Consider the following 24,716-nt stretch of genomic DNA (forward strand, 5'->3'; position numbering starts at 1 on the left):
TAAATTCAGTTTTTTTAACAAAAAAAAAAGGCGAAATCGCCTCTCATTTCAGTCTGTGTGGCGTCCCGGTATGATCAGGGTTGGGTATGGATTGGAGGATGTTTTAGAGATTTTGAAGGATTTTATGGTAGCTGATTGGATGTTTTTGTGGACTTGGTTTGATAAATTTTGAACTTTAGATACGACATGGGTCATATTTTTGAGAGATATTAAGACACTAAGCAACTAAGATACTGAGACACTAAGCAACTAAGACACTGAGACACGGAGCAACTAAGGCACTGAACAACTAAGCCACTGAGCTACTAAGACATTGAGACACTGAGCAACTAAGACATTGAGACACTGAGCAACTAAGTCACTGAAACACTAAGCAACTAAGACATTGAGACACTGAGCAACTAAGACATTGAGACACTGAGCAACTAAGACACTGTACAATTAAGACACTGAGCAACTAAGACACTGTACAATTAAGACACTGAGCAACTAAGACATTGAGACACTGAGCAACTAAGACACTGAGCAACTAAAACACTGAGCAATTAAGACACTGTACAATTAAGACACTGAGCAACTAAGACATTGAGACACTGAGCAACTAAGACACTGAGACACTGAGATACTAAGCAACTAAGAAATTGAGACACTGAGCAACTAAGACACTAAGCAACTAAGACATTGGGACACTGAGCAACTAAGACACTAAGCAACTAAGGCAACTAAGACACTAAGCACTTAAGACACTGAGCATATCATGTAGAATAGGAACTGCACCGACCTGCACTTGCCATATTCATCATCCAACCCTGACTTTCCTACCGAGCATTTAATTTTCAATTTTTTTTAAAGAAGAAAATTGCAAATTGTCTTATGTGCATTGTATGCATATAATTTAAATGAGTATATCAGCAATATCATGTAATTTATTTCTTCTTATTTTGCCAAACTGAAGACCAAAAAAAGCAGAACAACGCAAAAAAAAATAAATAAATTGAAATCGAAAATAAAGAAGGAGAAATGGAGAGCAACAAATAAAAATAAAAAAAGGCAACAAACACAAGAGGCGAAAAGCAAGAAACACTTTAAAGTCACGATAAGCGTGAACATGCATTGACAACTGTTTAGACAATGATTTCAACAGCAAAGTGCTTTTTTTTTTATTTCTTTGTCTTTCATTTTCGATATGAAATTAAAGGAACAATATGTAATTAGGGTCGTTTTATGGCTATTTAACTGCTTTTGATGTTTGCGAAAATTTTAAATTGATTGAAATCATGCCGATGTGCAACTGACGACGAAATAATTACTGGAACAAAAATATTGATAAGCGTGCTTACGGAAATTCAAAATTGCTTTGTGTGACTTAATAAATAAGTAAGGAATATGCATAAGATTGGCATAAGCAAATATTTGCAGAGACTTGGTTATTTACGGTTTGGGTCATTTGAATATGAAAATTCTGTACTTTTAAGGGATTTGTATGGAAATGATGTCCACTGAAACAGGCAGAGAGTATGCTGTCATGTTTCAGAAAGACCACTACGGTATCTTAAAGCGGTCTATTTGTCGGTTAGGACCAACACGTAAATATCTAGAGGGGAAAGCCTGGGGTGTGGTGTGCTTTCCAATCCTCATTGGTGAATCTTAAGACTCACCTTATTAGACAAAATTCTTGAATATTCTAAGGTTTTTATAGGCAAAAAACTCAAAATTCGAGAATTTGTGGATACCGAGACCTCGGGAGAGCTTAAACCTAGGTCAAATCCTAACCTTCATTGTCTCAGGTGTCCAATTTTCTAAAGCAGAGGTTGGCAACCTGTGTGGCACATAGGCCGTCAAAGTTTGTCCCAAGAACCGCATACTATGTCCGGTTGTGGTCAACGTTTACCACCAAGTTATTTCGCGGCGCATAGGTTGCCCACCACTGCTCTAGTTTATACCTAATGACCCTATTATGGCTCTTTTTGCTTACAAATTGCTAGAAATCAGACTTTAGTGCAATAATTTAACCTATACTAATTTACTTCGCTGGCCGTATAGATTAATTATGATCCATGGCCTTCCTTAATTTGCGTCTGAAGCTAACTCTACAGCTGGCAACCGCTTGCAAATTCCCGATGCCAAGTGCATTACCATCTCTATCGACAGCATCTTTCCATGAGCTCTTCAATAATTCAATCAATTGTAAGAGCTAACTTACAAACCAACCCCACAAAGCATTTAATTAAAATTTATCGTCATCGATTAAAATCTAAACAATGTAAAATAATCCAATTTAATTATAATTATAAGTAATTTTTATGCTAATGACTTCTCTTATGCATACATTTATCGTGTTTGAATGTATAATCATATTAATTAAATTTATGAATAATTATGAAAACATATTTTATCATCAATGTTGATTATCAAGTGCCTTGGGCATGGGAATGGTCTTGTTTGTGTAAATAAGAAGTGCACTAAGATTAAAAAGTTTCCAGGCTATAAACTTAATGCTCATAAATGATACATTTTATCATTATCGCTCACAAAGCTAAATGTTTTACCCACGGGAGCTTAATAGCCTTTCGGGCTCTGTTCCGTACCTTAATTAATAATTTTTTTAAACTTGATAGCTTTCCGTGAGCAATGTTATGATCGTTGATCGTGTCTTTAGATATGAGAAAATCAATTTAATATAGAAAGATGAGATGTAATGATGTCCTTTGGGTTGGAGATTATAGAGCTTAGTGATCACTAACTAAGTGATGTTTGTGGATAGTTGTAAAATGACTTTATTATGGTTTAGCGTGAGTTAATGCAATTTGTGGAATGTATGGAGCATGAGTAGCTAATTTAGTTCAATCTAATTAGATTTGTAGGAAGGTGAGCATTGTAGGTCTAGTTTTATAGCCTCATATAGCAAATTCTTATAGCATCATACATGCTTGCTTAATTTGATGACTTTACAGATTACTTTAGATCCATAGCCTTTCTCAAATGTTGTCTGAAATCTGCGCTTTCGCTGGCTCTCCGCTTGTCAATTTCCAAAACCAAATGCAAATGCACTGTCTCTATTAGCAGCTTCAATACATGAATTCTTTTGCGTTTCTATAAATTTTCTTATATCATGTCCAGCACATCGAACCCTGTTTTAGTTTAATTCTGACTATTCCGGATATTTGACATCGTAAGCTGATTCATCTCTAGAGATGATTCTTAGGATTCTTCCTCTCAAATACATCAGTTGCACGTTTGGCTGTCATACAGTCATATTCCATGATTCCCTCAACACGACGACATAGTGATATATTTGTGATTGTGATGTGCTGCTCGGATTAGTCTCCATAAACAATGAGAATAGAAAAATTGTACTCAAATCTGAAGTGATCGTTGAAGGAATCGAACCTGGGACTGTTGGTTCAGAAGGTAAAGACTCGTGGTTCTAAGCTATTGCTGCATTTTCTCTTTAATGTTAGGTATCAACTAATTGTGACTAGCTTTAAAATTAATCTTTAAAATTCCAAAAATCAAACAAAAATTCCCAAGATCAAATAGAAGTTCCTGGGTGGCAAGCATTCATCTCTTCAAAATTCCTCACTTCATTAACTTAAAATTCCACACTATTCATCAAATAAAAATAGTTCTAATGATGCCAATCATACTCAAAAAATGCAGCTAATTGAATGCTTTACAATTAATATTAAAAATTCAATAATTTCCTCCCATTTTATTTCATTTTTCTTTCCACATTCAGATCTTTAATATGATTTATTGTAAGGCAAACATTCAATCAAAGTTAATAATTCAATTCCCCTTATATTTTTGCATCTATAAAGGCACACAAATTCAATGAAAAATATAAATGAAAAGAACTTTGTTTCATTTAGATAAATGCAATTGAAATAATTTTCTTTTTCATCTTTTTGAATCACAATGCATATGGCAGGGGTGGGCAACTTGTGTGCCGCGGCACCAAATATCATTCAAAACGCCATGAACCGTATAGCTTGTGCGGTTTTGGTCGAGGATTACCACAAATCTGTCCCACCAAAAATAAAAGGTTGAGCACCACTACCAACTAAAGCTTAACTTTGATTTTTCATTTGAATGTTAATAATTCAAAATATCTCTTAGTCATTACGGTTGTGGATATGAATGACTTGAAAAGAAATTTTAATTTAATTCATAAATTGCATCGATCAATCAAAAAAATGAAGAAAGAGAAGTAAAAAAATTTTTCTTCACCTTAACAGAGTCCATCAAGTTAATTTCTTGTGACTTTCAATACAATTACTACTTACTATAGTACAATCAATGTCTATGCTTATAATCATAATGGCAATAAATGATGAAAAATTATTAGTATTGTTAGTTTTGTTTATGTGATTCCTATAGGAATGAATGAATGGAAGGGAATAAGTATGGATTTGAGCTTAGTAAAGATGAACATAAGATGAAGCTAGAATGATCGATTTTGATTAGGTTTGTGGAAGGGTTATTGGGGTAATGATCCCAAAAAGCACAAGTTGGTCAATGAATCAAAAAATCTGGCACCGAATGCGGCATGATTCTGACATGTTACCGAGTTCAAATCAAATCCGGTATCAAGTCAGTGCTTTGTATTCCAATCGGCTTACAATCGACAATAGCTCGAATTTGACTTGGATTCTTATTTTCATACAAACTGTGGTGTTTAAGCAGATTGGAATCTGGGCCAATCTGACCCATATGAAGGTAAAATCTGTCAGTGCGAAAGTAAGGCCTCTGTGGCCGAATGGTTAGCCAACAGATTGGTTTCCTGTATCACTTTGTAATTAATACGTGAGTTCGATTCCCACTGTCATTATGACATGAATTCACATCATGCTCACGACCCAATCGTCACGGTGTGGTTAGTGATGTGTCATCTTCACGTCTTGTCGGTAACAGGACAAAGTTGTGTCGCTCTAGAAACTACATTATACCACTAGGGATCGATAAAGAACAACCAAAATATGATCAATCTTCCCAGATAATATGATGATGATTAGTTCCTATGATGATCCACTAAGATTCACTGTAGGTTGTACATAAAGTGGCTGAACATGATTCTGTTACTGCCTTAAACGGCTGCATCTTCTAATTTCTCGTTTTGTTGCTCTACCTCCTTTTCTCCAATTGGTGAATGCCAAGTCTTAGCACTTTGTTTGCCTTCTGAATTCCAAAACTAAGCCTGTCTTGCGATGTCTGTTTCATGATCTTTTCCCAATTATATTGATAGAGTATACGCAAGAGCATGGATATATGGATGAGTATTCCCATTGTCAGTTAAGTTAAGCCAATTTAAAGTAAGACCGATCCAAGACCCAAGACAATGTGCTCCTTACAAAATCACACTCCTTCCTCAAAACAAAGCTCTCTTTCCCAGTCGAAGAAAGTATGAGGTCAGAGAAAAAAATCGAAATAATAATAAAAAGGCAGCAAAAAAATTCTTTTGATCTTGAAACTTCACTAGTAATTTTTTTATTTTCTTCACATAACGTTGACTTTTGTCTATTTTTATTGCATAATCGTGTTGGTAATTTTGAAATAAAAATAAATCAGATTTGACTTTAAGAATTGAAAAAAATAAATATGTTTTCATTAAAATTATAAACATTTATTGCATGTTGAGTTTCTGCAAAAATTTAATCACGATTTACGAGAAATTTATATATATTCCCTAAAATTAGCTTTTTTTTAAAAACAAATATAAAGTTAGAGCTGCCTTATCTAAGATGTAACAGTTTTGAGAACGAAAAAATGTTTTTTTTTTTTATATGTGAAACTTTTTTGGGTTCAAGGGTACTGTGTGCTCGATATGCAAAACTTAATGCGAACTAAGATACATAAAGGGTGTGGAAGTCGGATGAGATTTGTCACATTTTGCATGACACAAATTTTTTTTTATGGTTTTATAAGATCGTAAATTATTATAATAAAGTTATTTTTCATAGGTACAGTGACAAGATTGATAGATAAAAAATTATAAATTTTTACATAATCTTGGAGGAAATTTAAATTTAAGGTCGATGAGGATCGAGAATGTGACTAAAATTTAAATGGTCATTAAGTGCTGTGCAAAATTTTACGAGGTAAAAAGTCGTAAAAATTTAATTTCTTGAGTTTGCAAATGAGAGCTTTAGTTATTTTCTAGTATATTAATCTAGAATACTTATGTGATTATAGCAGAGTAACTGTTCTCAGCCGTATGAGCTACCCGAAAGACAAAGGCTTGGTAATCTCGAGGAAGCGTAACTATGAGCCCAGGACAGCGTGACAATAGCCTTGTTAAGCTTGAATATTGTTCTAGGACTGCGTGACTCTCGCCCAAGGGCAGCGTGACTTGAGCCACAGAACAGTGAGACTCTAGCCCTAGGGTAACATGAATTGAGCCCCAGGGCAGCGTAATTCTAGTCACAAACAGCGTGACTCTAGCTCCAGCCGAGTGTGTCTCTAGCACCAGGGCAGCGTGTTTCTAGCTCCAGGGCAGCATAATTCTAGCCTCAGAAAAGCGTGACTCTGATCTCAGGCCAACATTATTCTTACCCCAGGGCAATGTAACTCTTACTCCAAGCTAGCACGACTCTGACCCCAGGACAGAATGACTCTGACTTCAGGCTAGCATGACTCTGGCCCCAGGCTAGAGACAAAACACTTTCAGTCCTAAGCCTTATTCTGCCTATGTCTTTCACTCTAGAAAAATCATAAATAAGGTAAATTAACAATAAATTCCAAAGTACTTGAGAAAAAAAGTAATCCAACTTCCATTTGCAATCCATTAAAATTTCTTAAATACTTTGCGAGACTATAAATCACAAGCAATTCAATCCAAATGATATTGCACTCCAACAAAACTGACCTAAACTGAGTAAATAGGATTAAATTGCTCAATTAAGATTTATTTTTTAAAAAGCTCAGCGACGTTTTGCATAATAATTGAGGTGAGATTACGAAAATTGAACGATTTATGAAATGTTTTGCTACTTTTTTGGGGGATTGAGTAGGTATAGCGCCCTGAGGGGGAGGGAGGGACATGTTTTGGGAATTGAGTAGGAAGGGGGCCCGAGGAGGGGTTGGGCGAGAAAAAAGGTCAGAAAGTGTTTGGGAATTGACCAGAAATAGCGCCCCGGAGTAGGAGGTCAGAAAGTTTTTGAGAATTGACTAGGTATGGCGCCCCGGGGTACTAGGTCAGATAATTTTTGGGAATTGACTAGATATGACGCCTTGGGGTAGGAGGTCAGAAAGTTCTTGGCAATTGACTAGGTAAGGTGCCCTGGAGTAGGAGGTCAGAAAATTTTTGGGAATTGAATAGGTATAGCGCCCCGGGGTAAGAGGTCAGGAATTCGTTTATCATGATCTATGCTGTGTCACTCGGCCTCAATATTAGACATCATAAGCAAATGATCCTATTTGGAATTAAATAACCTGTGCCTCACTGAACTCAATATTAAAAGTAATTTATAAAATCAGTTAGCATCAAATGTGGTAAGTCCCTCTAATAATATTAATTTTTCATAAAAGCTTATACATCATGACATGTTAAGAATACAAGAATATTATTTCATTACAAGCAGAAAGTAGTTAATAATCCCTATACATTACCGACTACTTTAGTATTTAAAAAATTTTCTCTCTCTCTTGCTCGGCTGGACTGTCCTCGATCAAAGAATAATTTTCTTAAATATACAGACGATTGCGACACTTTCACAATAGAAAGAATCTACAGTTTAAGACTATAAAGGAGTTGAACCGTTACAATTTCCAATGGAAACAGTTAATGGAGTCAAAATTAATTCATATTTCAATTTATTATGAGAGTAAAAAGAGACTTTTGCCGCAATTACATACATTTTACATAGCAATTGCTTACTTACTTATGTACATACATTCATTTCTACCTCTCTGTCTGTACCTGGCAACCGTGTTCAATATGTCATATTGAGACTAATGCGTCTGACATAACTCTATAAAATTGAATCGCATTTTTTTTCTCTTCTTTATTGGGTTGTACATAAGTGATGTTTGGCTTATGCACAGCTTGATTGGTACTATTTTGGCTACGTCCATGATCTTCCCTTCTTTTAAGAGAATAGATGGCCCTATGGGAGGTTTGGATGATTGATGAGAAAATGGGCCAAAAGTCCTCTTTCCCATTTCCCTTTCCTTCGTTTGGTCAGTTTTTCAGCCTACACGGACAGACAGGACTATCCTAGGGTACCCTACCAGCCTTAGAGCACCTAGGATAAATTAGGATAAGGAAACTTAGGACAGCTAGGGTAGAGTAGGTGAGATACCTTAGATATCATTGCCTACCTACCTTGGAGAGACTTGAGTATCATCAAGTATTCGACCTACTCCTACTCAGCTCTAGGATACTTAGGATAGGTTGAGTTATGATAATCCAGGATAGCCAGGATAGAATAGGAATGATACCCTAGGATCTCCTATTCTCCCTACCCTGGTTGTATAGAGTATCTTGGGTAGATTAAGGAACTGATCCCTGTTCGACAACACTCCCCTAACAATCCTAGACATCACTCCAGCATGACCCCCCCATCTCTGTACTCTTCATTGCACTTATTAAATTGCAAAAAAATATATGTATTTAGCTGACTTCCATGCATATTATTATTAATTTTTTTTTTCAATTTCCATCGATGGTGAGTTCTTCTGCCTTCACAATTATAATGAAAGCAAATTGGAATCAGCAAGAGGAACATAAAAGGGAATGAGAGGTGAAGATCAAAAGGAAGGAATAAAAAGAAGAAATAAAAAGTTATTAAGTGAATCGAATTTTTATTTTGACAGGTTTACAAAGTTGAAATCGAAATTATAATAAAAATGAATAGGGATGGGATGTGTGAGGGAATTTGGATGGATTCTTTGAGGATCTTATTGAGTTTGGACATAATTTACTTATTTATTTACAATTTTCAATCATTAAATCATTCAAAAAAATCAATTACATATTCCATAAGTAGGAAATCACATAACATTCATATTATTTCATACCTACCGCCAATGATTGACTTAAGTACAGCTTAAGCTAAGCCCTTAAGACAAACGAATCGCTCAATGAGGTAATTTAATCTAGTTCCTATAAAATCATAAAGCTTGATTTAATTGAAAAGGTATTAATTGGATAGATTATGACAAAAAAAAAATTATGTGATCTTGCAGCATAGCTAATCAATTAGCATACCTGCATACCTCAATGAGTCGTTGTTAAAATTGATTGGTTTTGTTTGAATTGAAAAGATTTTTTTAATGGAATTTGATATACAGTTGTTGGAAGTGATCGAATATGAATAAGTAACTGTTGTTTAGGTCAGAAGAAGTAAAAATGTATTGGCAGCTCTCTTGGCAAGGTGTAGGTGTCAATGTAAATTCTTGGTAAGAATTTGGTGTGTGAATTTGAATTCCTGGGTTCGAATCTTACCATTAACCATGATTTTTTGGAGCTAGTAAAGGTAGTAAAGGTAGTAAAAGTAGTAAAAGTAGTAAAGGTAGTAAAGGTAGTAAAGGTAGTAAAGGTAGTAAAGGTAGTAAAGGTAGTAAAGGTAGTAAAGTAAGTAAATCGAGAGACACTGACCTAATCCAGAATCTCTTATCTACACAAAGTTGTTATCTGACTGACATTCAAGTTGCATCAGAGATAAGACAACAAATTCCTACATACTTTGTCACTATTATCAAAGCAATAAATCCATTAGAGTATAAAATCTTGTGAAAAAGCCTTAAAAGTCGACAAACAAATTAATATCCACAATTTAAAAAGTCGCAAAATTATTGAACGTTAAATAACTGATGATTCCAACTGATCGAAAGTTCACAGATGTTTCCATACATTGCCAATGATCTTCTTTCATTTATACACAAAAAAATTCATCTACTCCTTACTATTTATATTCATTTCTCCACATGTTGTTTCCATATATATGGACATACTCACAATCAGCTCTCTTTGCTTACTACTTTTCTTCGCATTTGCTAGCAAATTTTGGCAATAAATTGGTTAATAACATTATAACATCACATTATACACCTGACTTGTTCATTCATCTCTTCTATTATATACTTTTTTGTTATTCGCGAATAATAATTGAGTATGAAAATAAGCATACACATATCTTCATTGTTAAACGATATAATTCGATCAAATTGAAGTTGAGGCAATAATAATGAAAGAAATTAGACACACACCGGAGTGTGTAATGAGATGTATTAATGAGATTAAGGTTTCTGTGTTTAAAAACAACATTAGGGGACGGATGGAATTGATGTTGAGTGGGAATTGAGAGTTTTTGAGACTAAAGATAGAAAAATAGCTAAAATTATGGTCAAAACCCAATCTTGATAGGACCCTGACTAAATTAATCGTTGCCTTTGTAATATAGGGTATATTCTACATTTGGATTCGGGGTTAGAGGAAATGGGATCTGGAATATCGAGCCATAGAAAGGCGAATACGTCGAACATAGAGCAATGCCTTTGTAGCCAAATGGTTTGTCAATAGAATCAAAACCAGGAGCATATTCTTAATGAGTGGACATGGGTTCGATTCCCAACAGATTATGGTCACTCATCATTACATAGAATGTTGTCAAATATGACAATGAGTTACAAAATACTCCTAAAATAACACAATGTTATGATCTACATACTAGTGCACCTGGGAATGGAGCAGGGTACTCAACCATGACAACAGACATGGTCATGATATGAGGTATATCCTTAGGTAGGTCCTAATCTAGGATTCTCAAAGCAGCAATCTCACAAACTTACTCAGCAAGACTTTTTAAGCTGTCATAATCAGAAAACTGACCTGATTCTCCAAAAACCCATAGCAATACCCTATATGCTACTTGTCAGACACCATCACTGATCAAATCCCTCAAAAATTTAAAGAAGGAAGAAGTAAATTGTATAATAACAGTAAGTTAAGTCAGTAAGTTTTATTGTCAAAATGCATTAAAGAGATGAAATTATATAATTATATTCATGATACTTGTTAATAGTGATTAATTACTCGACTTTATGGTCTCTCATTAGATATTCAATTAATCATGTCCATATTTCTTATTTTTCTCATTTTTTTTTGCATACCAAAATGTTTTCGGTATGAAATAAGTGTTGCTAATCTTGTTATGAATGCGAAAAAGAAACAATTTTTAACGCATTTAATGGAACTGAAATGTATAATCTGTTTTGGCAGGTTGAGTGAGCCACCGCTACCAGCCAGATGTCAAAATATGCCGGATAATGTGATATTTGAAGGCTTTGATGATTGTTGATAATTTTGATGTATTTAGTGGCTTCTTAAGTGGAATTTTCGTGTGTCATTAGGTAATTCGGTGGCTAGGCTTAAAAGGCTGGTTGCTAGGCAGCTACTAGAGTATATTCAGGTAATAAGAAGGAAAATGGCACAAGATAGCAACCAGTAAGGCTAATTAGTGATAAATTGTTCATTTTACGACCTAAAGTGACTCAAATCGACACTTAAGTCTCAATTAGAACAGATCAATTAAGTCAATTCCAATTTTATCGACGGCAGTTCTCCTCCCAGCACCAATAAACTCACTTTTAATTCTGCAACAGAATTTTACTCATTTTATTTTGCACAAAATGAAAAAAGCAAGAACACAAAACCCGAGTGCAGAATGAAAAATTTACAAATGATGTTCAGCAGGTGTACATTCCTCATTCACTTTATTACTACTTGTTTTACAATTTGACGTTCTTTTTTTACTTTGTAAGTTTTTTATTTTTATTTTCTCATGTAAGTTATTGTTAAGTAGTTTGCACATGTGTTGAGGTCGAGTTAATAAATATTTCATGGAATATAAAACAACACGAGTATCTGGTGCTCGTCCTAGTTCATAGATCATGTCCTCATTATGGAACATATGTTGTCATTAAGGAAATGACGGTTTATTATAAATGGGAGTTATTTTTAGTGTTTAAGAGCGTTGACTTGTTGGGGTTTGGTTGGATGGACTGTAGATATGTTTATTGACTTATTGGCTGTTCACAAAACTCTTCGAAATGGATTATAACACGCTTTTATGCAAATACCGAATTAACAGTTAGAAATAAATTTGAATAATTCTGAAAGTCTACAAAAAGCCGTTAATTTTTGAATTTTCTTCAATAATCTGAAAGTTCAAAATTTGAACTGAAATGTAAGCAAACATTGAATTTAAAGTGATATTTTAGTAATTTTTGGATTTCTGAGTAGAATATTAAGAAAAGGATGGAAGATTTCAATAAATAAAGCTACAAGTTAGCAAGTAAATGGAGTCAAGTGATACAGTGAGTGATATTTTGTTAGAAATTAGCATTTTGAAGAGTTTTTGGAAATTTATTCAAAGATTTGGTGTTAAATTGACATTTACTGTCAATATTTTGATGTTAAGCTACTAGTATGAGCATCATACTGCGACTTTAAGCATTCTAACACTAAATTCTACCTTTACTACATCCAAACTTACCCCAACTAAAGTTAAATTCTGTTAAAATCTTTCAAATCCCAAAAAAGTCAACAGAAGACCTTCTGACGATCGCTCGATTATTTTTACTACACGACGCGTTTATTTTTAAATCACATTTTTAGCAAACTCTTCTCTTTTAACATCTTTTAATAGATTTTCCTTTCATATTCTCAATGCTTACGTATTTTTTTTTTTTGTTTTATAAACAAAAAAAAAAATTGAAAGTTGTAAGGAAAATAAATTTCAATTAAGGAACAAAAAGATTTTTTTAATGTTGACAATTTTTTCTCGCACTTTATGTCAACAGTTTTTGTGAGTTATTTATTGTTGTCTGAATTAAGAATAAGATTTATGGTTTTTGAGGCATTGTTGTGGTTAAAAGGAAGTATTTAGATGAAGCTTTTGATTTATAGGTTTAGGGCAATGTCAACTGTGTGGTTTGATTAGAAACTTCAAGTTATTGTAATGTGATCAATCAAGTTTTTGAGTATAGTAAGGTGCCATTCACTTATTATGTAATGCTTTTTATGAGAGGATATTTAAGATTTTGTGACAATTCAAGCGGGATTTCGGCAAATTCAGGAGATATCAAGAAAGTCAAGTTATAACTGAGTTTCGTCCAGTACACGATGATCAGAAATTTAAATTTAAATCTTGATTTATTTATCGATTGTTTCTAGAAATAAATCACTTAATAGACACCCCGCTTCCTTCAAATTTTTTTGGTATTTAAAAACATAGAAAGTCGATTTGTTTAAAATATTTAAACAGAAATATTTCAAGGTTGTTCCATATTGTTTCACTCAGATTCATTCAATACCATTGAAATTTCCATTCAATACTCAAAACTAGGGTTTAGTCAAATAGATGCGCAGGCCTGCAGTTTTCGACTCTACCTTACAGTTCTTATCAAAGCTGCAAGCCTGTAAATTTGGATGAGCCATACTCAATCCAATTTTCATCTCAAACTAATTTTCATCCACACATTGTCTCTAATAAAGTCATCAAAACCTCACATAGGATGTTCAACTAATGTACTCAAAATAAATCAACATCACTAAGTTTGTAACAACTATGTCTGAACAAGAATTTAAAATAAATGTTTTTGCACATAATATTATCTGTCATATTAAATTAAGAAAAAGACTTAACTCACGTGTAGGCGAGAATACCTCAATTTTTAAATTTTTAACTCTCTTCCTATTCTTCATCTTATAATAATTTTAACTACACTTAAAATCTCATAAAATTCATCATCACACTACCTCTCTTATGAATAGAAGAAGAAAGAGATATGAAGAGAATTGGAAGAGAAACGGCATGCGAATAAACATTGTTGTATGGTAAATATTTATAGAAGAAGAAAATTATTGGAGCACTTAAAAAGTAGTCACAACTAATCGCATTTTAATCAATCTATTAATTTAGTTAGCTTGGATTTTTTGATGGTTGGTTGGGTTTGGAGTCATTTTGTCTTACTTTGAGATATTTAGGCCCCGATTAGGAGATAGAGCTGTCTAAAGACGTTCTCTAAACGCTGCAATGGGCCTCCGTGCACCTCAGTCAAGGAAGTAAACAAGTATAGGTTCAGATAGGCACATTGAAGCTGCTAGAACAGTGAAGGACAACCTGTGAGATGCGCTTTGATATTGTGTCGACAAATTTTACTAGAAATGCATTTAATCGTGTGCAATTTCGTTTGACTTACTACTAAGGTGTGTCGTGACACAAAAAAGGTTGCTAACCACTGTACTAGGACATCGCGACGTCAACAAACAAGCAAAGAGACAGCTTTTAGGTATGATAGTGGTTTATTTGTACCATGAAAGCATACGCTATGTCTGTTAGGGGTCGCTGTGCTGACGAAAATAGGCGAAAGTATCGAAAATGTCAAAAAAGTGTCCTTAGAGCGGCTTGACTTTGACATAGGATTGGCTTTTGTCGAATCCCACTCTACGTTATAGTCATGCCGGCTTTGAGACACTTTGTTTCGCATTTATTATGCACTGTGTCTTTTTATTGATTAATATGGTTATTTCCATGCTCTTGGCTATAATGCGGCTTGGATAAAATACCTCTTACCATGAGAATAGGTCTTGACAGTACCAGCAACAAAGTCAGATGAATAGCATTTTGTTATAACCTAAGTTCCACATACGACCATGGCTACAGTAATCATGGTAGATGAAAGGGCTGGTAAATGGTGTTAGGCTAAGTGAATCACATGCCATGATATGATTCGCATTCAAACACCTTCGAAAAGCTCTATAATGCTGCTCACAATCAAAAATCTAACTCCCAATGTCTTCCTTACTTACCTCTCTATCTCTTCATTCTCATGCTGTGTGTTTTCGCTTTTCATTGACAGACAGCAAAATTGGTCTGAAATTAAATCATTAAAAAAAGAAAAAAAAAAAAATAAGAAATAAAAAAAGCAGCTGATGACACAACGTGAAATGACTTAAAGCTGTACTTGATATCAAATCTCATCAATCACTCAAAAATGTATAGCATATAGATATATAATGTCATGTAATCTACATAATAAAAAAGTAGATTATTGCTGCATGCAATCAAACAATAAAAATAACTAGATAAACAAATAAACATTTAATAATGAAGCGTAGATGCATAGCTATCAGCTAGTGTACAGTAAATCCATTTGTATACTTAAGTCGATACTTGTAAAGAGATGCATTATAGCGATAAGATGATGAAAATTAAATTGAGGCTCTTATTTGTCAGCTAAGGAGAATAAGATAGAAAAGGTTGAAATCTAGTGAATAATAGACGGAAAAATGCAACATCACCGTCATCTCATGATCACTATTTATAATTGTTTGTTTGTGGCTTATTGAAGAAGTATTCAAGTCTTTTTTTTACTGTGATCGCGTGAAATGGAATTTTTATTTTTTATTTTCTTTTGAATTCATCGCGGGGACTTTTCTTTCATATTATTGCGCTTAATTATTTAGTTGATTATTTTATGGACTTCTTTTCTCTGGATGCATGCTGTTTTGAATGAAAGTGTTTTATGATATGTCATTGGGGTTGCATGGTGATCTTTGAACTGTTGTGGTTAATGGTTTAAGAAGGATTTCAGTGTTGATGTTCATCATTCTTCTCGAAAACTCTAACAAATTGAAGCAGAGTTTCATTTGTAGTACGGACATCACCGCACTGTATGACCCAGAGTATATCAATACAATTTACCTAACACCTTGTTCGACGCGAATCACATATACCGAATTGACATGGTTATAACAGCGAAAAAGCCCTCTCTGGAATTGAACCCTGGTCGTTGGAATCGATTAACCGACTCTCTAATTAGTAATTACTACGACACTAATTTAATAATAATTTATCTGCTGTGTACTACTTTATAACCCTCTAATCACTACGCCACTACTGCTTGTGTTAAATTAGAATTGAAGATCTATATAAAAGGGTTTGAAGTCAACCCCTGACTAGGGTGGCCAGAGGATTTTTGCAAAAAATCGGGAAACTTCAAAGTTTGACACTATTGGGGATTCTTTATCACAATTTTGAATCTTAATATTCAAAGAACTAGTTAAATTACCTTAGAAAATTGCAAAACAGTACAGAAAATTATTGAAATTTAGGAAAAAATATTTTCAATCCTGGGCTTGAACCCGGATCTTCAAACAAACATGTTCGAAATTTGACAAAAATTCAAAATTTGTATGGAATTTTTGATTTCCTGAAAAATTGGGACATTTTGAGGGTTTGTCGGGACACAGCAGCAAGGCCTAAAAGTGCAGCAGCGTCCCGTCAAAAATGCAGCAGGTGGCCGCCCTATCCCTAACTACCTTCTGAATGTATATGTTTGTATTTTATGATCCTAAATTCGTCAATTGTTTTGAAAATTTGATTGAATTTGGACTGTTGGGACGTTCAATTGACGACATAACAGTATATATGGATAGGTGGTCTTCGAGATCCGTAGAGATTCCATTGCAAAATCGTTTGTTGAGAATTTTTAAACCCTTCTATCGTTTGAATTGAAATTTACTTCAATAAACAACTTCAACCATTGTCTCGTGTCAATTTAAAATATTTTAATTCACACGTGTAGATCAAACCCAAAACTAAACTTAACTGCAACTAAAATTTTAAAAACATTTTCTTCTTCTCTTTCTCTCACAATATTTTAAACTTGAAGAAAAAAAGTTCAAATCGGTCATGCGTTAAAAATAATTTATTCATTTCATTCCTTCTCATTTCTCTATTTTCAGTAGCATCGAGTAATATATAAAATAACTTTAAATTTTTGATTAAATGAGGACAGAAATGGAGCACCTTTGTAGTATAAAGTTACGTCACTAGAAAATGTCAACAGAGACACAACAATATGATGAACAGTACAATGTCGAAGAATGGAACAGGTTTGTAATATTTTTTAACTGTAAAATTTTATTCAATATCAAAAAATTTACAGCATTTAAATTTCCTCTAGTACGCAGTTTCTGTACCGTTGTAAAATGAGTAGATGAAAGCGTTAGGCATGGGGAAGATGATTTGTGTTATTTTCTATGTTTTACTCTGTTTTGTGGAATTTGATGAATTATAAATTGTAGATAGAAAGGAATATGCTAGGAATTTGATTTGTGGCAGACATTTGATGAAGAATGTGTAGCTTGATTTCAATTAGTTATCCTTTCTAGTATAAATTGAGTCAACAAGATGTCAACTTCAAGTTTAGTCGATTTGGAATCTATTTGAAGTTGGTTTAATTCGGAGTCAACTTGAAGTCAACTTGTCAAGTTGACTTGAAGTCAAGTTGACTATTACTCAAGTTGACTCAGAATCAACTAGTACTCAAGTTAACTTAGAATCTACTTGTACTCAAGTTGACTCAAAATCTACTTGTACTCAAGTTGATTAAGAATCTACTTGTACTCAAGTTGAGTCAAAATCTACTTGTACTCAAGTTGACTCAGAATCAACTCGAAGTCAAATTGACTCAGAATCAAGTTGAAGTCAAATCGACTCAGAATCAACTTGAAGTCTAGTTGATTCAGAATCAACTTGAAGTCAAGTCGATTCAAAATCAACTTGAAGTCAAGTCAACTCAGAATCAGCTTGAAGTCAAGTCGACTCAGAATCATTTTGAAGTCAAGTTTACTCAGAATTAACTTGAAGTTACGTTGATTCAGAATAAACTTGAAGTCATGTCGACTCAGAATCAACTTGCAGTCAAGTTGACTAAGAATCAAATTGCAAATTGAAGTCAAGTTGACTCAGAATCAATTTAAGTTTCATCAAAGAACACAAACCAACTTCCTTCTACTCACAAGATCACTTGATCTTAATTTGCACAAAAATTTCCTTAATCAAGTACAAACTTTTCAACCAAAACAATGGAAATTCCCCCCAAACAATAAAATTGCACATAAAAGTATAATTTCTTTATAATATTTACTTTATATCTTATTCAAATTAGATCGATTCCACCAGCCGGATATATCAAATTGGGAGCATTACGGTATGGAATTCGCTTATCGAAACTCAATGCGATTTCAACAAATAACAAAAATAATAATAACAGTAAGAACATTGACAACCAATCAGCTAATAAACAACATCAACATATTGCAATGCCAATATCCACATCAACATCATTAATCATGTCACCATCATCTGAAACAACGGCCGCCTCTGCTGCCGTTTCTTCAATCAATGGTAAGAGTGATTTTTGTAACGATGGATGCTGTTGCTGTATCAGTTCAACGAGCTCTAATGCGATTTCTAGTAAAAATTTTAACCGCAATGCACAGTTGTCATCAATGTCAGGTTAGTGAATGACTAAATGAGTGAAAATATATTTTAAATAAATATTGGCTCTGCTACTTTTGACTATGCCCATGGGAATTTTGCCTCAAAAAATTACTTTTGTGAATTTTGTGTGTGCTCCTGACTTTATTGCAAATTATGAATACAGAATAATGAGTCAGTTGATCTTCTTCTCCTTTCTCTCTCTCTTTCTTTTCATTCATTTATTTTTATTTGAATGAATATTTTGCTGCTATTGCTAGGTGGAAAGGAAGACTTACTTTTCTCAGATCTCAATATTTTGACCACAAAGCATTGATGAGCTTCTTCTTATCATTGTCAATTTGAAGAATTTATTTTATCTTTATTATGGCTTTTTATTTATTTTTAATTCAATTGAGAGATGTTTTGGGTGATTTTTAAATGGTTTGTTTTTTGGGGATGAGTAGAATTAGAGCAGAGAGGATTGTCGGGCAAGGAACTATTAATTGAACTGTCTGAATTCTTTCAAATTTGGCAGTTCAGTCAATTTATTGAATTTAGATTGAAATGTCGATTTTCCGATATCTGACGATTATTAAGATACTCAACATGACCTGGATTGAGCAGTGATTTAGTAAGAATCGCACCAGAATAGGCAGGATTCCATTTTAAACACGCTAATAGTTGAATTCGGATAAGAGAAAGACGTCGACTTGGTTTTGCACAGAAATCCTTTGACTCATTCTGACTCTACTACCTTTGAAATTTGAGTAGACTTCTAATTCTGGTTCGCACTCAACTGAGGGCGCCTCCATAAATTGTTTTTAAAGCTCCTTTACTGATCATGCATTTTTAAGACTTGTAAAGTCCGTGCCTTGATTGATTGATTGAATTTTAATGATCCTCTCGGGTAGTTGAAGTTACTAGGCAGTGTCATACTGCATTTTATGAATTTTAAGAGTCGTGTCAACTCTGAATCGCTCTTTGAAGCCTGGGTCTTACAAGGATCGTGTTCACAAAATTGACCATTTTCAATCATATTTATTGAGCATACTGATAACCATCCTAATTTAAATGAATTTACTCATTGTCTGTAATGATAATTCCATTTGAATTCAATTGTATCCTTAAACTTGCCATAAACCTATAAAATCCAATCTTCATCTGCTCAATCTCATGCCTTGTCATTCTATTATCCCACAATTAATCATCATCCTCCTTAAAAAAACACCAGAGACAGTAGAAACACATTTTTCTAAATAATAACCATTATTGCAGAATGAAAGGAACTTATTCATTTCTATTTAATACATTTAAATTGTTTCTGAGAACTGAAATAAGTTCAACAAGTTTGCAAATTCCACAAACGAGAGCAATTTCTTCCGTAAACATTTGATGGAATTTTATTTTTTATGAATATAAGTTCTATTGCTCTATATTTATTTTGGAATTTTGTGTTGAGCGTGGTTAAATGTGAATGAAATTGGGATTTTTAGTTTTCCAGTATGAATGTGGGTTAACTGCAATTTTTATGGATTATTTAAATTTTTAATTACTTTGCGAATAAATTTGATTCATTTAAGAGGTCAGCATTGCCTTTGGGTCAGGGTTAACAGGTTTATTTGGGTGTTCAGACTCTAAAATTCGAATATCTTCAATGTAGACCGGAAAGACGGACCATTCAGAGCAGTAAGTTCTAAAATGCTCAACCTTCTCACTTCATCACATTCTAAGTTGACAGGACTTTAGGAATCCGAATTCCACAAGCCCAAAAAAGCGTCTCTCTACAATCCACTAAGACGTTTCACTGGAGTCACAAGTGGACTCTACAATCAAGTCCTGCCTACTCTGTTCTACTCCATATATTCGTCGCCAGATCTCAGTAAAATAATGCTTGACGCACATGCAATCCAAGTGTGAAAATCATAAATTTTATAATAACTCTCATTTCTTCTAAGAATGCGCATTTGCGGCGTCAACGGAAGTCGTAATTTCAATTCTGATTAATTACTAAATTCACACTTTTTTCAGAACGTCAATTAGTTATTTCATCATGTTTTTGTCAGGGATCATTTGGGTTGTGATGTCAAATATTTGTAGGAAGGAACCTGTACGATCCTTTCAGGAGGCATGAAGCATCCTTTTTTGGTGGACATCATTTAAGCATGAACTTTAGATCGTCGCCTTTATTAATGACATTATATCAATTTCCAAGTAATTACACTTTTATCTCCCATTCATGGGAAAATATTCATTTATTTGCTATTTATTTGTTCAGAAATTCTTGGAAATTTGAATGAAATTCAGTAATTTGCACATAATTAAAATGAGACTCATTGAATTTATTGGGATTGATATCATTCACGCCTGTACAAATTCGTTGAAATTTCATTCAATAAATGTGCAATAATCAACAATTTCTGAAGAATTAGCTTCAATTTGAGTCATTTACGTACAATAGAAAATTTGTCACGGTCAAGACTTCCAGATGAAAGAGTCTATATTTATTTTAATGTCTCTTGACTTACACCCCTAACATCCATAAAAAAATGTGTGTTCAAAAATAAAAATGGATTTCAAAAATTTCTCTCAGATTCTTTTTCATCCTCAAATTCTTGAAATGCCGTGTGAAATTTTAAGCTGAAAAACTTTATTTTATATCATCTTATATCTTGCTGTCATCTTTTTCTTGCCTCTGCCACAATTGTATGGCAATTAATTTTTTTTTTTTGCGAATGTATAGCAACAGAAAGAAAATATAAATTTTCTTTCCACATTATGACGCATCGTTTTGATGATGATCACCTTATTTTACTTACTATTGATTCTCTCTGAGAAATTTTTAAGTTTTTCTCTCTCGAAAAGAAAATTTTCAGATTTTTTCCTTCTTTTTGCGTGAAGAGGAAAGAAAATTTTTCTTTATTTTCTTCATCGTAGCAAGAAAGATGATGATCATCAGCTTCGGTTCTTCTCTATTCGAGTTTTAATCGTCGTTGTCTTTGAGGAAAACAGCATTGCTGTTGTGGGGATTTTGTGGGAATTTTATTGGTTGAAGGTTGGTGTTTAAATGAAATTTTGGATTTTATTTTGACAAATTCGAATTAAATTCCCAAAAATTCCAACACATTCGGATTTTATTCCAATAAAATTGGGATTGTATTCCCAAAAATTCCAACAAATTCGAATTTTATTCCAATAAATTCCAACAAATTCGGATTATATTCCAATAAATTCCAACAAACTCGGATTATATTCCAATAAATTCCAACAAATTCGGATTATATTCCACTGAATTCCAACAAATTCGGATTATATTCCAATAAATTCCAACAAATTCGGATTATTTTCCAAGAAACTCCAAGAAATTCGGATTATATTCCAATAAATTCAAACAAATTCGGAGTATATTCCAATAAATTCCAACAAATTTGGATTATTTTCCAAGAAATTCCAAGAAATTCGGATTATATTCCAATAAATTCCAACAAATTCGAATTATATTCCAATAAATTCCAACAAATTCGAATTATATTCCAATAAATTCCAACAAATTCGAATTATATTCCAATAAATTCCAACAAATTCGGATTATATTCCAATAAATTCCAACAAATTCGGCTTCTATTCCAATAAATTGGGATTAAATTCCAACAAAATCTCAAAAATTCAGACAAAATTCAAAAGAAACTCAAAACTTCCACCCAAAACACCCCAAAGGGCACTAGTCAAAACAAACACACGAGAAAAAAGATCTCTCCACATACTCAATTAAAAAAGACGATATAAGAAGAAGCAACAGAGGAAGAAAATGTATAGCTATATAAAAAAAATTTTTTTTTTCAAAAACATACACAAAAAAAAATAATTTTTCTTCTTTTTCCTTCCTTCTCTTTTCTTTGCCAGCTAAGAATAGAACAACATCATCTCCTTCATCAGCATCATCATCGTCGTCGTCTCAGAAACAACAACAGCAGCAGCAAAAATCTGAGCAATCGAAAATTTCATCATCAGTATCATCGTCAAACTTTAAACGAGAAGCATCGCCAACCGTATGCTGTTATTATATTAATAATAATAGATCTCAATCGCAAATATCGGATCGGAGTAGCCATATAAATAATAATAATAATAATAATAATAACAACAACAAAAGAAATTTAAATAAAAATTGTGAAAATTTTCAATATTTTAAAAAATCTCTGAATAATAATCAGAATAGTGCCTTAAGTAGTGATTCCGTTCCTAGTGAATATACAAAAAATTTTGCAAATTTTAATAATAATAAAAATAGATCAGCACAACCACAACAACAGAAAAGTGAGAAAAAAAATAATTTTGTGCTACCTTCATCATCATCATCGTCGTCGTCGACCGCCGCGGTAACATCATTTAATGATAATCATAAAAGCATTGATATCAATGATGATGATGATGATTATGGTAAAAAATTTTCAAATCGTGAATATTTTTTAAGAGATAAGATTAAAAGATTTGAAAATACATCATTAATAAGTCGAGGAAGTGCGTGTAATGGTGTCAATAAAAATAGACCATTAAATAATAATTCAATCAAGCAACAATCAGATTTTCTGGCAATTGCATCGTCAGACGATCATCATCGTCCAGTGTATCAGTGTATTAGTGAAAATAATAGAAAAAATGATAAAAATAGTAATTTCAGTACATATCTCATAAATCGCGATGAAAGCAGGCAATTGAAAGCACCAGCACAACAGCGTGGTACAAAATTTATCGCACAAAATGAGAAATGTAAATTAAAATATGTGAATGATAGTAATAATAATCAAGTGGAATCATTAAGAAATACACAAAATTGTATTGGTAAAAGTGCACAAGCGGCAAAGCCGCCATCATTGCTGCATTTAGTGAATAATAATAATAGTGATTCAAGATTACCGTCTGTGAATGATGATAATTTGGGAAAAAATAGTCTTTTAGATGATAATGATTTTAGTTTTATTGACTCATCATCACAATCGGTATCGCGTTCATCCAGTACGTCATTTGCAAGTGATGAGATTGATGATAATTTGAAGAATTTGAGAAAATATCGAATACCAAAAATATCAAATAGAATTAATAATAATCATAAGAGACAGGAGAGTTTAAGTGCTAAAAATATTTGTTGTGCCAATAGTAATAATAATAGAGTCTATGAATATCCAATAAACGATCAATCAAACGATATAAAGTCAATAGTTTACGGTGGTTGTAGTGATCGTGAATTGAGAAATATCAATAACAATCATCAAATTTCGACAGCGGAAAATGAACAGCCGCAACAAAAGCACGATCAACAGCAGCAACAGCAATTGAAGGTGTCGATAGATCATTCTATTCCAGATAATTCGGTGAGTTAATAAACCGCAGATGGATTTTTTTTTTTTTTGTTGAAAGATTTCAAATCATTTCTCACAATCATCATACATCATGTGATGCATCGATTTCATTTGAGGGAAAAAAAAGGCAGTAGATTTTTCTTTCTTTCATATTTTGTGCCTCTTCTTTTCATTCAGCTTTTTTCTTTTTTTTGAAAATCTGTTTTGGGATTCGTATGGAAATTACGTTTAGTGATGGACAAGAGTTTCCTGAGTGACATAGTTGCCCAGGTGACATAAATGGTCTAAATGTCGGTTTGAGCATTGTCATGTCCAAATTTTTGCTTTTTTGGACTACGACATCAGGTCTACTAGGAGATCAGGTCTAAATTGGAGCTCTAAGCAATGTGGAATTGAGAATTGAGCCAATGACATGGCATATACAAGCCATACATGGGTTAGAGCTTAAATTTACGGTGATGGATTAAGGAATGGGTCAGGGACATAGCATATGCAAGCCACACGTGGGTTAGAGCTTATATTGACTTCATATGGACTCTATAGGGCTGCTTTTACTTATTTTCTTGAGCATCTCAATGTAGTCAATAAGCGCCTATGTCGTCTCGTCCATGTCAACACTCTAGATTGCCTTGGCATCTACCTGACTACTTGACAAACTCGGGCTTATGTCACTTGGGTATTTATTCCAGTGATGGACAACCTTTTATGTTTTGCTGCACACCATGTGATAAGTCTTGGTCAAAACCTCACCAAACTAGTTCATAGAATTTCCAACAAAATTTTGGCAGCACACAGGTTGCCCACCACTGATTCAAGTCCCACTATCCCCCTAAAATTGGCCCCAATTCCCGAATAACCCCACATTGATGCTGATTCTTTTTTGCGCTCACCATGCCCACTCACATTTTTCGTCGCTCTCTTTTCCTTTTCGCAATTCATTCTTTATGTATTTTAAGGCGATTTGTTAGTTCATGAAAATATATTTTTTTTTCTTTCCCGATTTCTTCTTTTTTCGCACAAAATACAAATTATCACTTTTTTCCTCTCTCTCTCTCTCGGCTGTAAAAATTTTTCTGAATGAATT

General features: G+C 33.4%; 1 protein-coding gene across 2 annotated transcripts in view; it reads left to right on the forward strand.

Annotated features, from left to right (window-relative positions):
- LOC139092231 (uncharacterized) overlaps positions 1-24,716 on the forward strand; it is an 80,852-nt gene that overhangs the window by 11,366 nt on the left and 44,770 nt on the right. The window contains exons 3-5 of one of the 2 annotated variants that reach the window (XM_070642556.1): positions 16,754-16,903; positions 17,962-18,311; positions 22,176-23,644. In XM_070642556.1, the coding sequence (XP_070498657.1) occupies positions 16,848-16,903; positions 17,962-18,311; positions 22,176-23,644 (1,875 nt within the window). In that variant the 5' untranslated portion in view covers positions 16,754-16,847. The remainder of the gene's footprint in view (positions 1-16,753; positions 16,904-17,961; positions 18,312-22,175; positions 23,645-24,716) is intronic. The other variant, XM_070642557.1, reaches the window with a different exon arrangement.

The sequence above is a fragment of the Chironomus tepperi genome, unplaced genomic scaffold (assembly GCF_022539635.2).
Source record: "Chironomus tepperi strain 1889 unplaced genomic scaffold, CSIRO-AGI_Ctep_v1 contig_298, whole genome shotgun sequence".
Taxonomy (NCBI): domain Eukaryota; kingdom Metazoa; phylum Arthropoda; class Insecta; order Diptera; family Chironomidae; genus Chironomus; species Chironomus tepperi.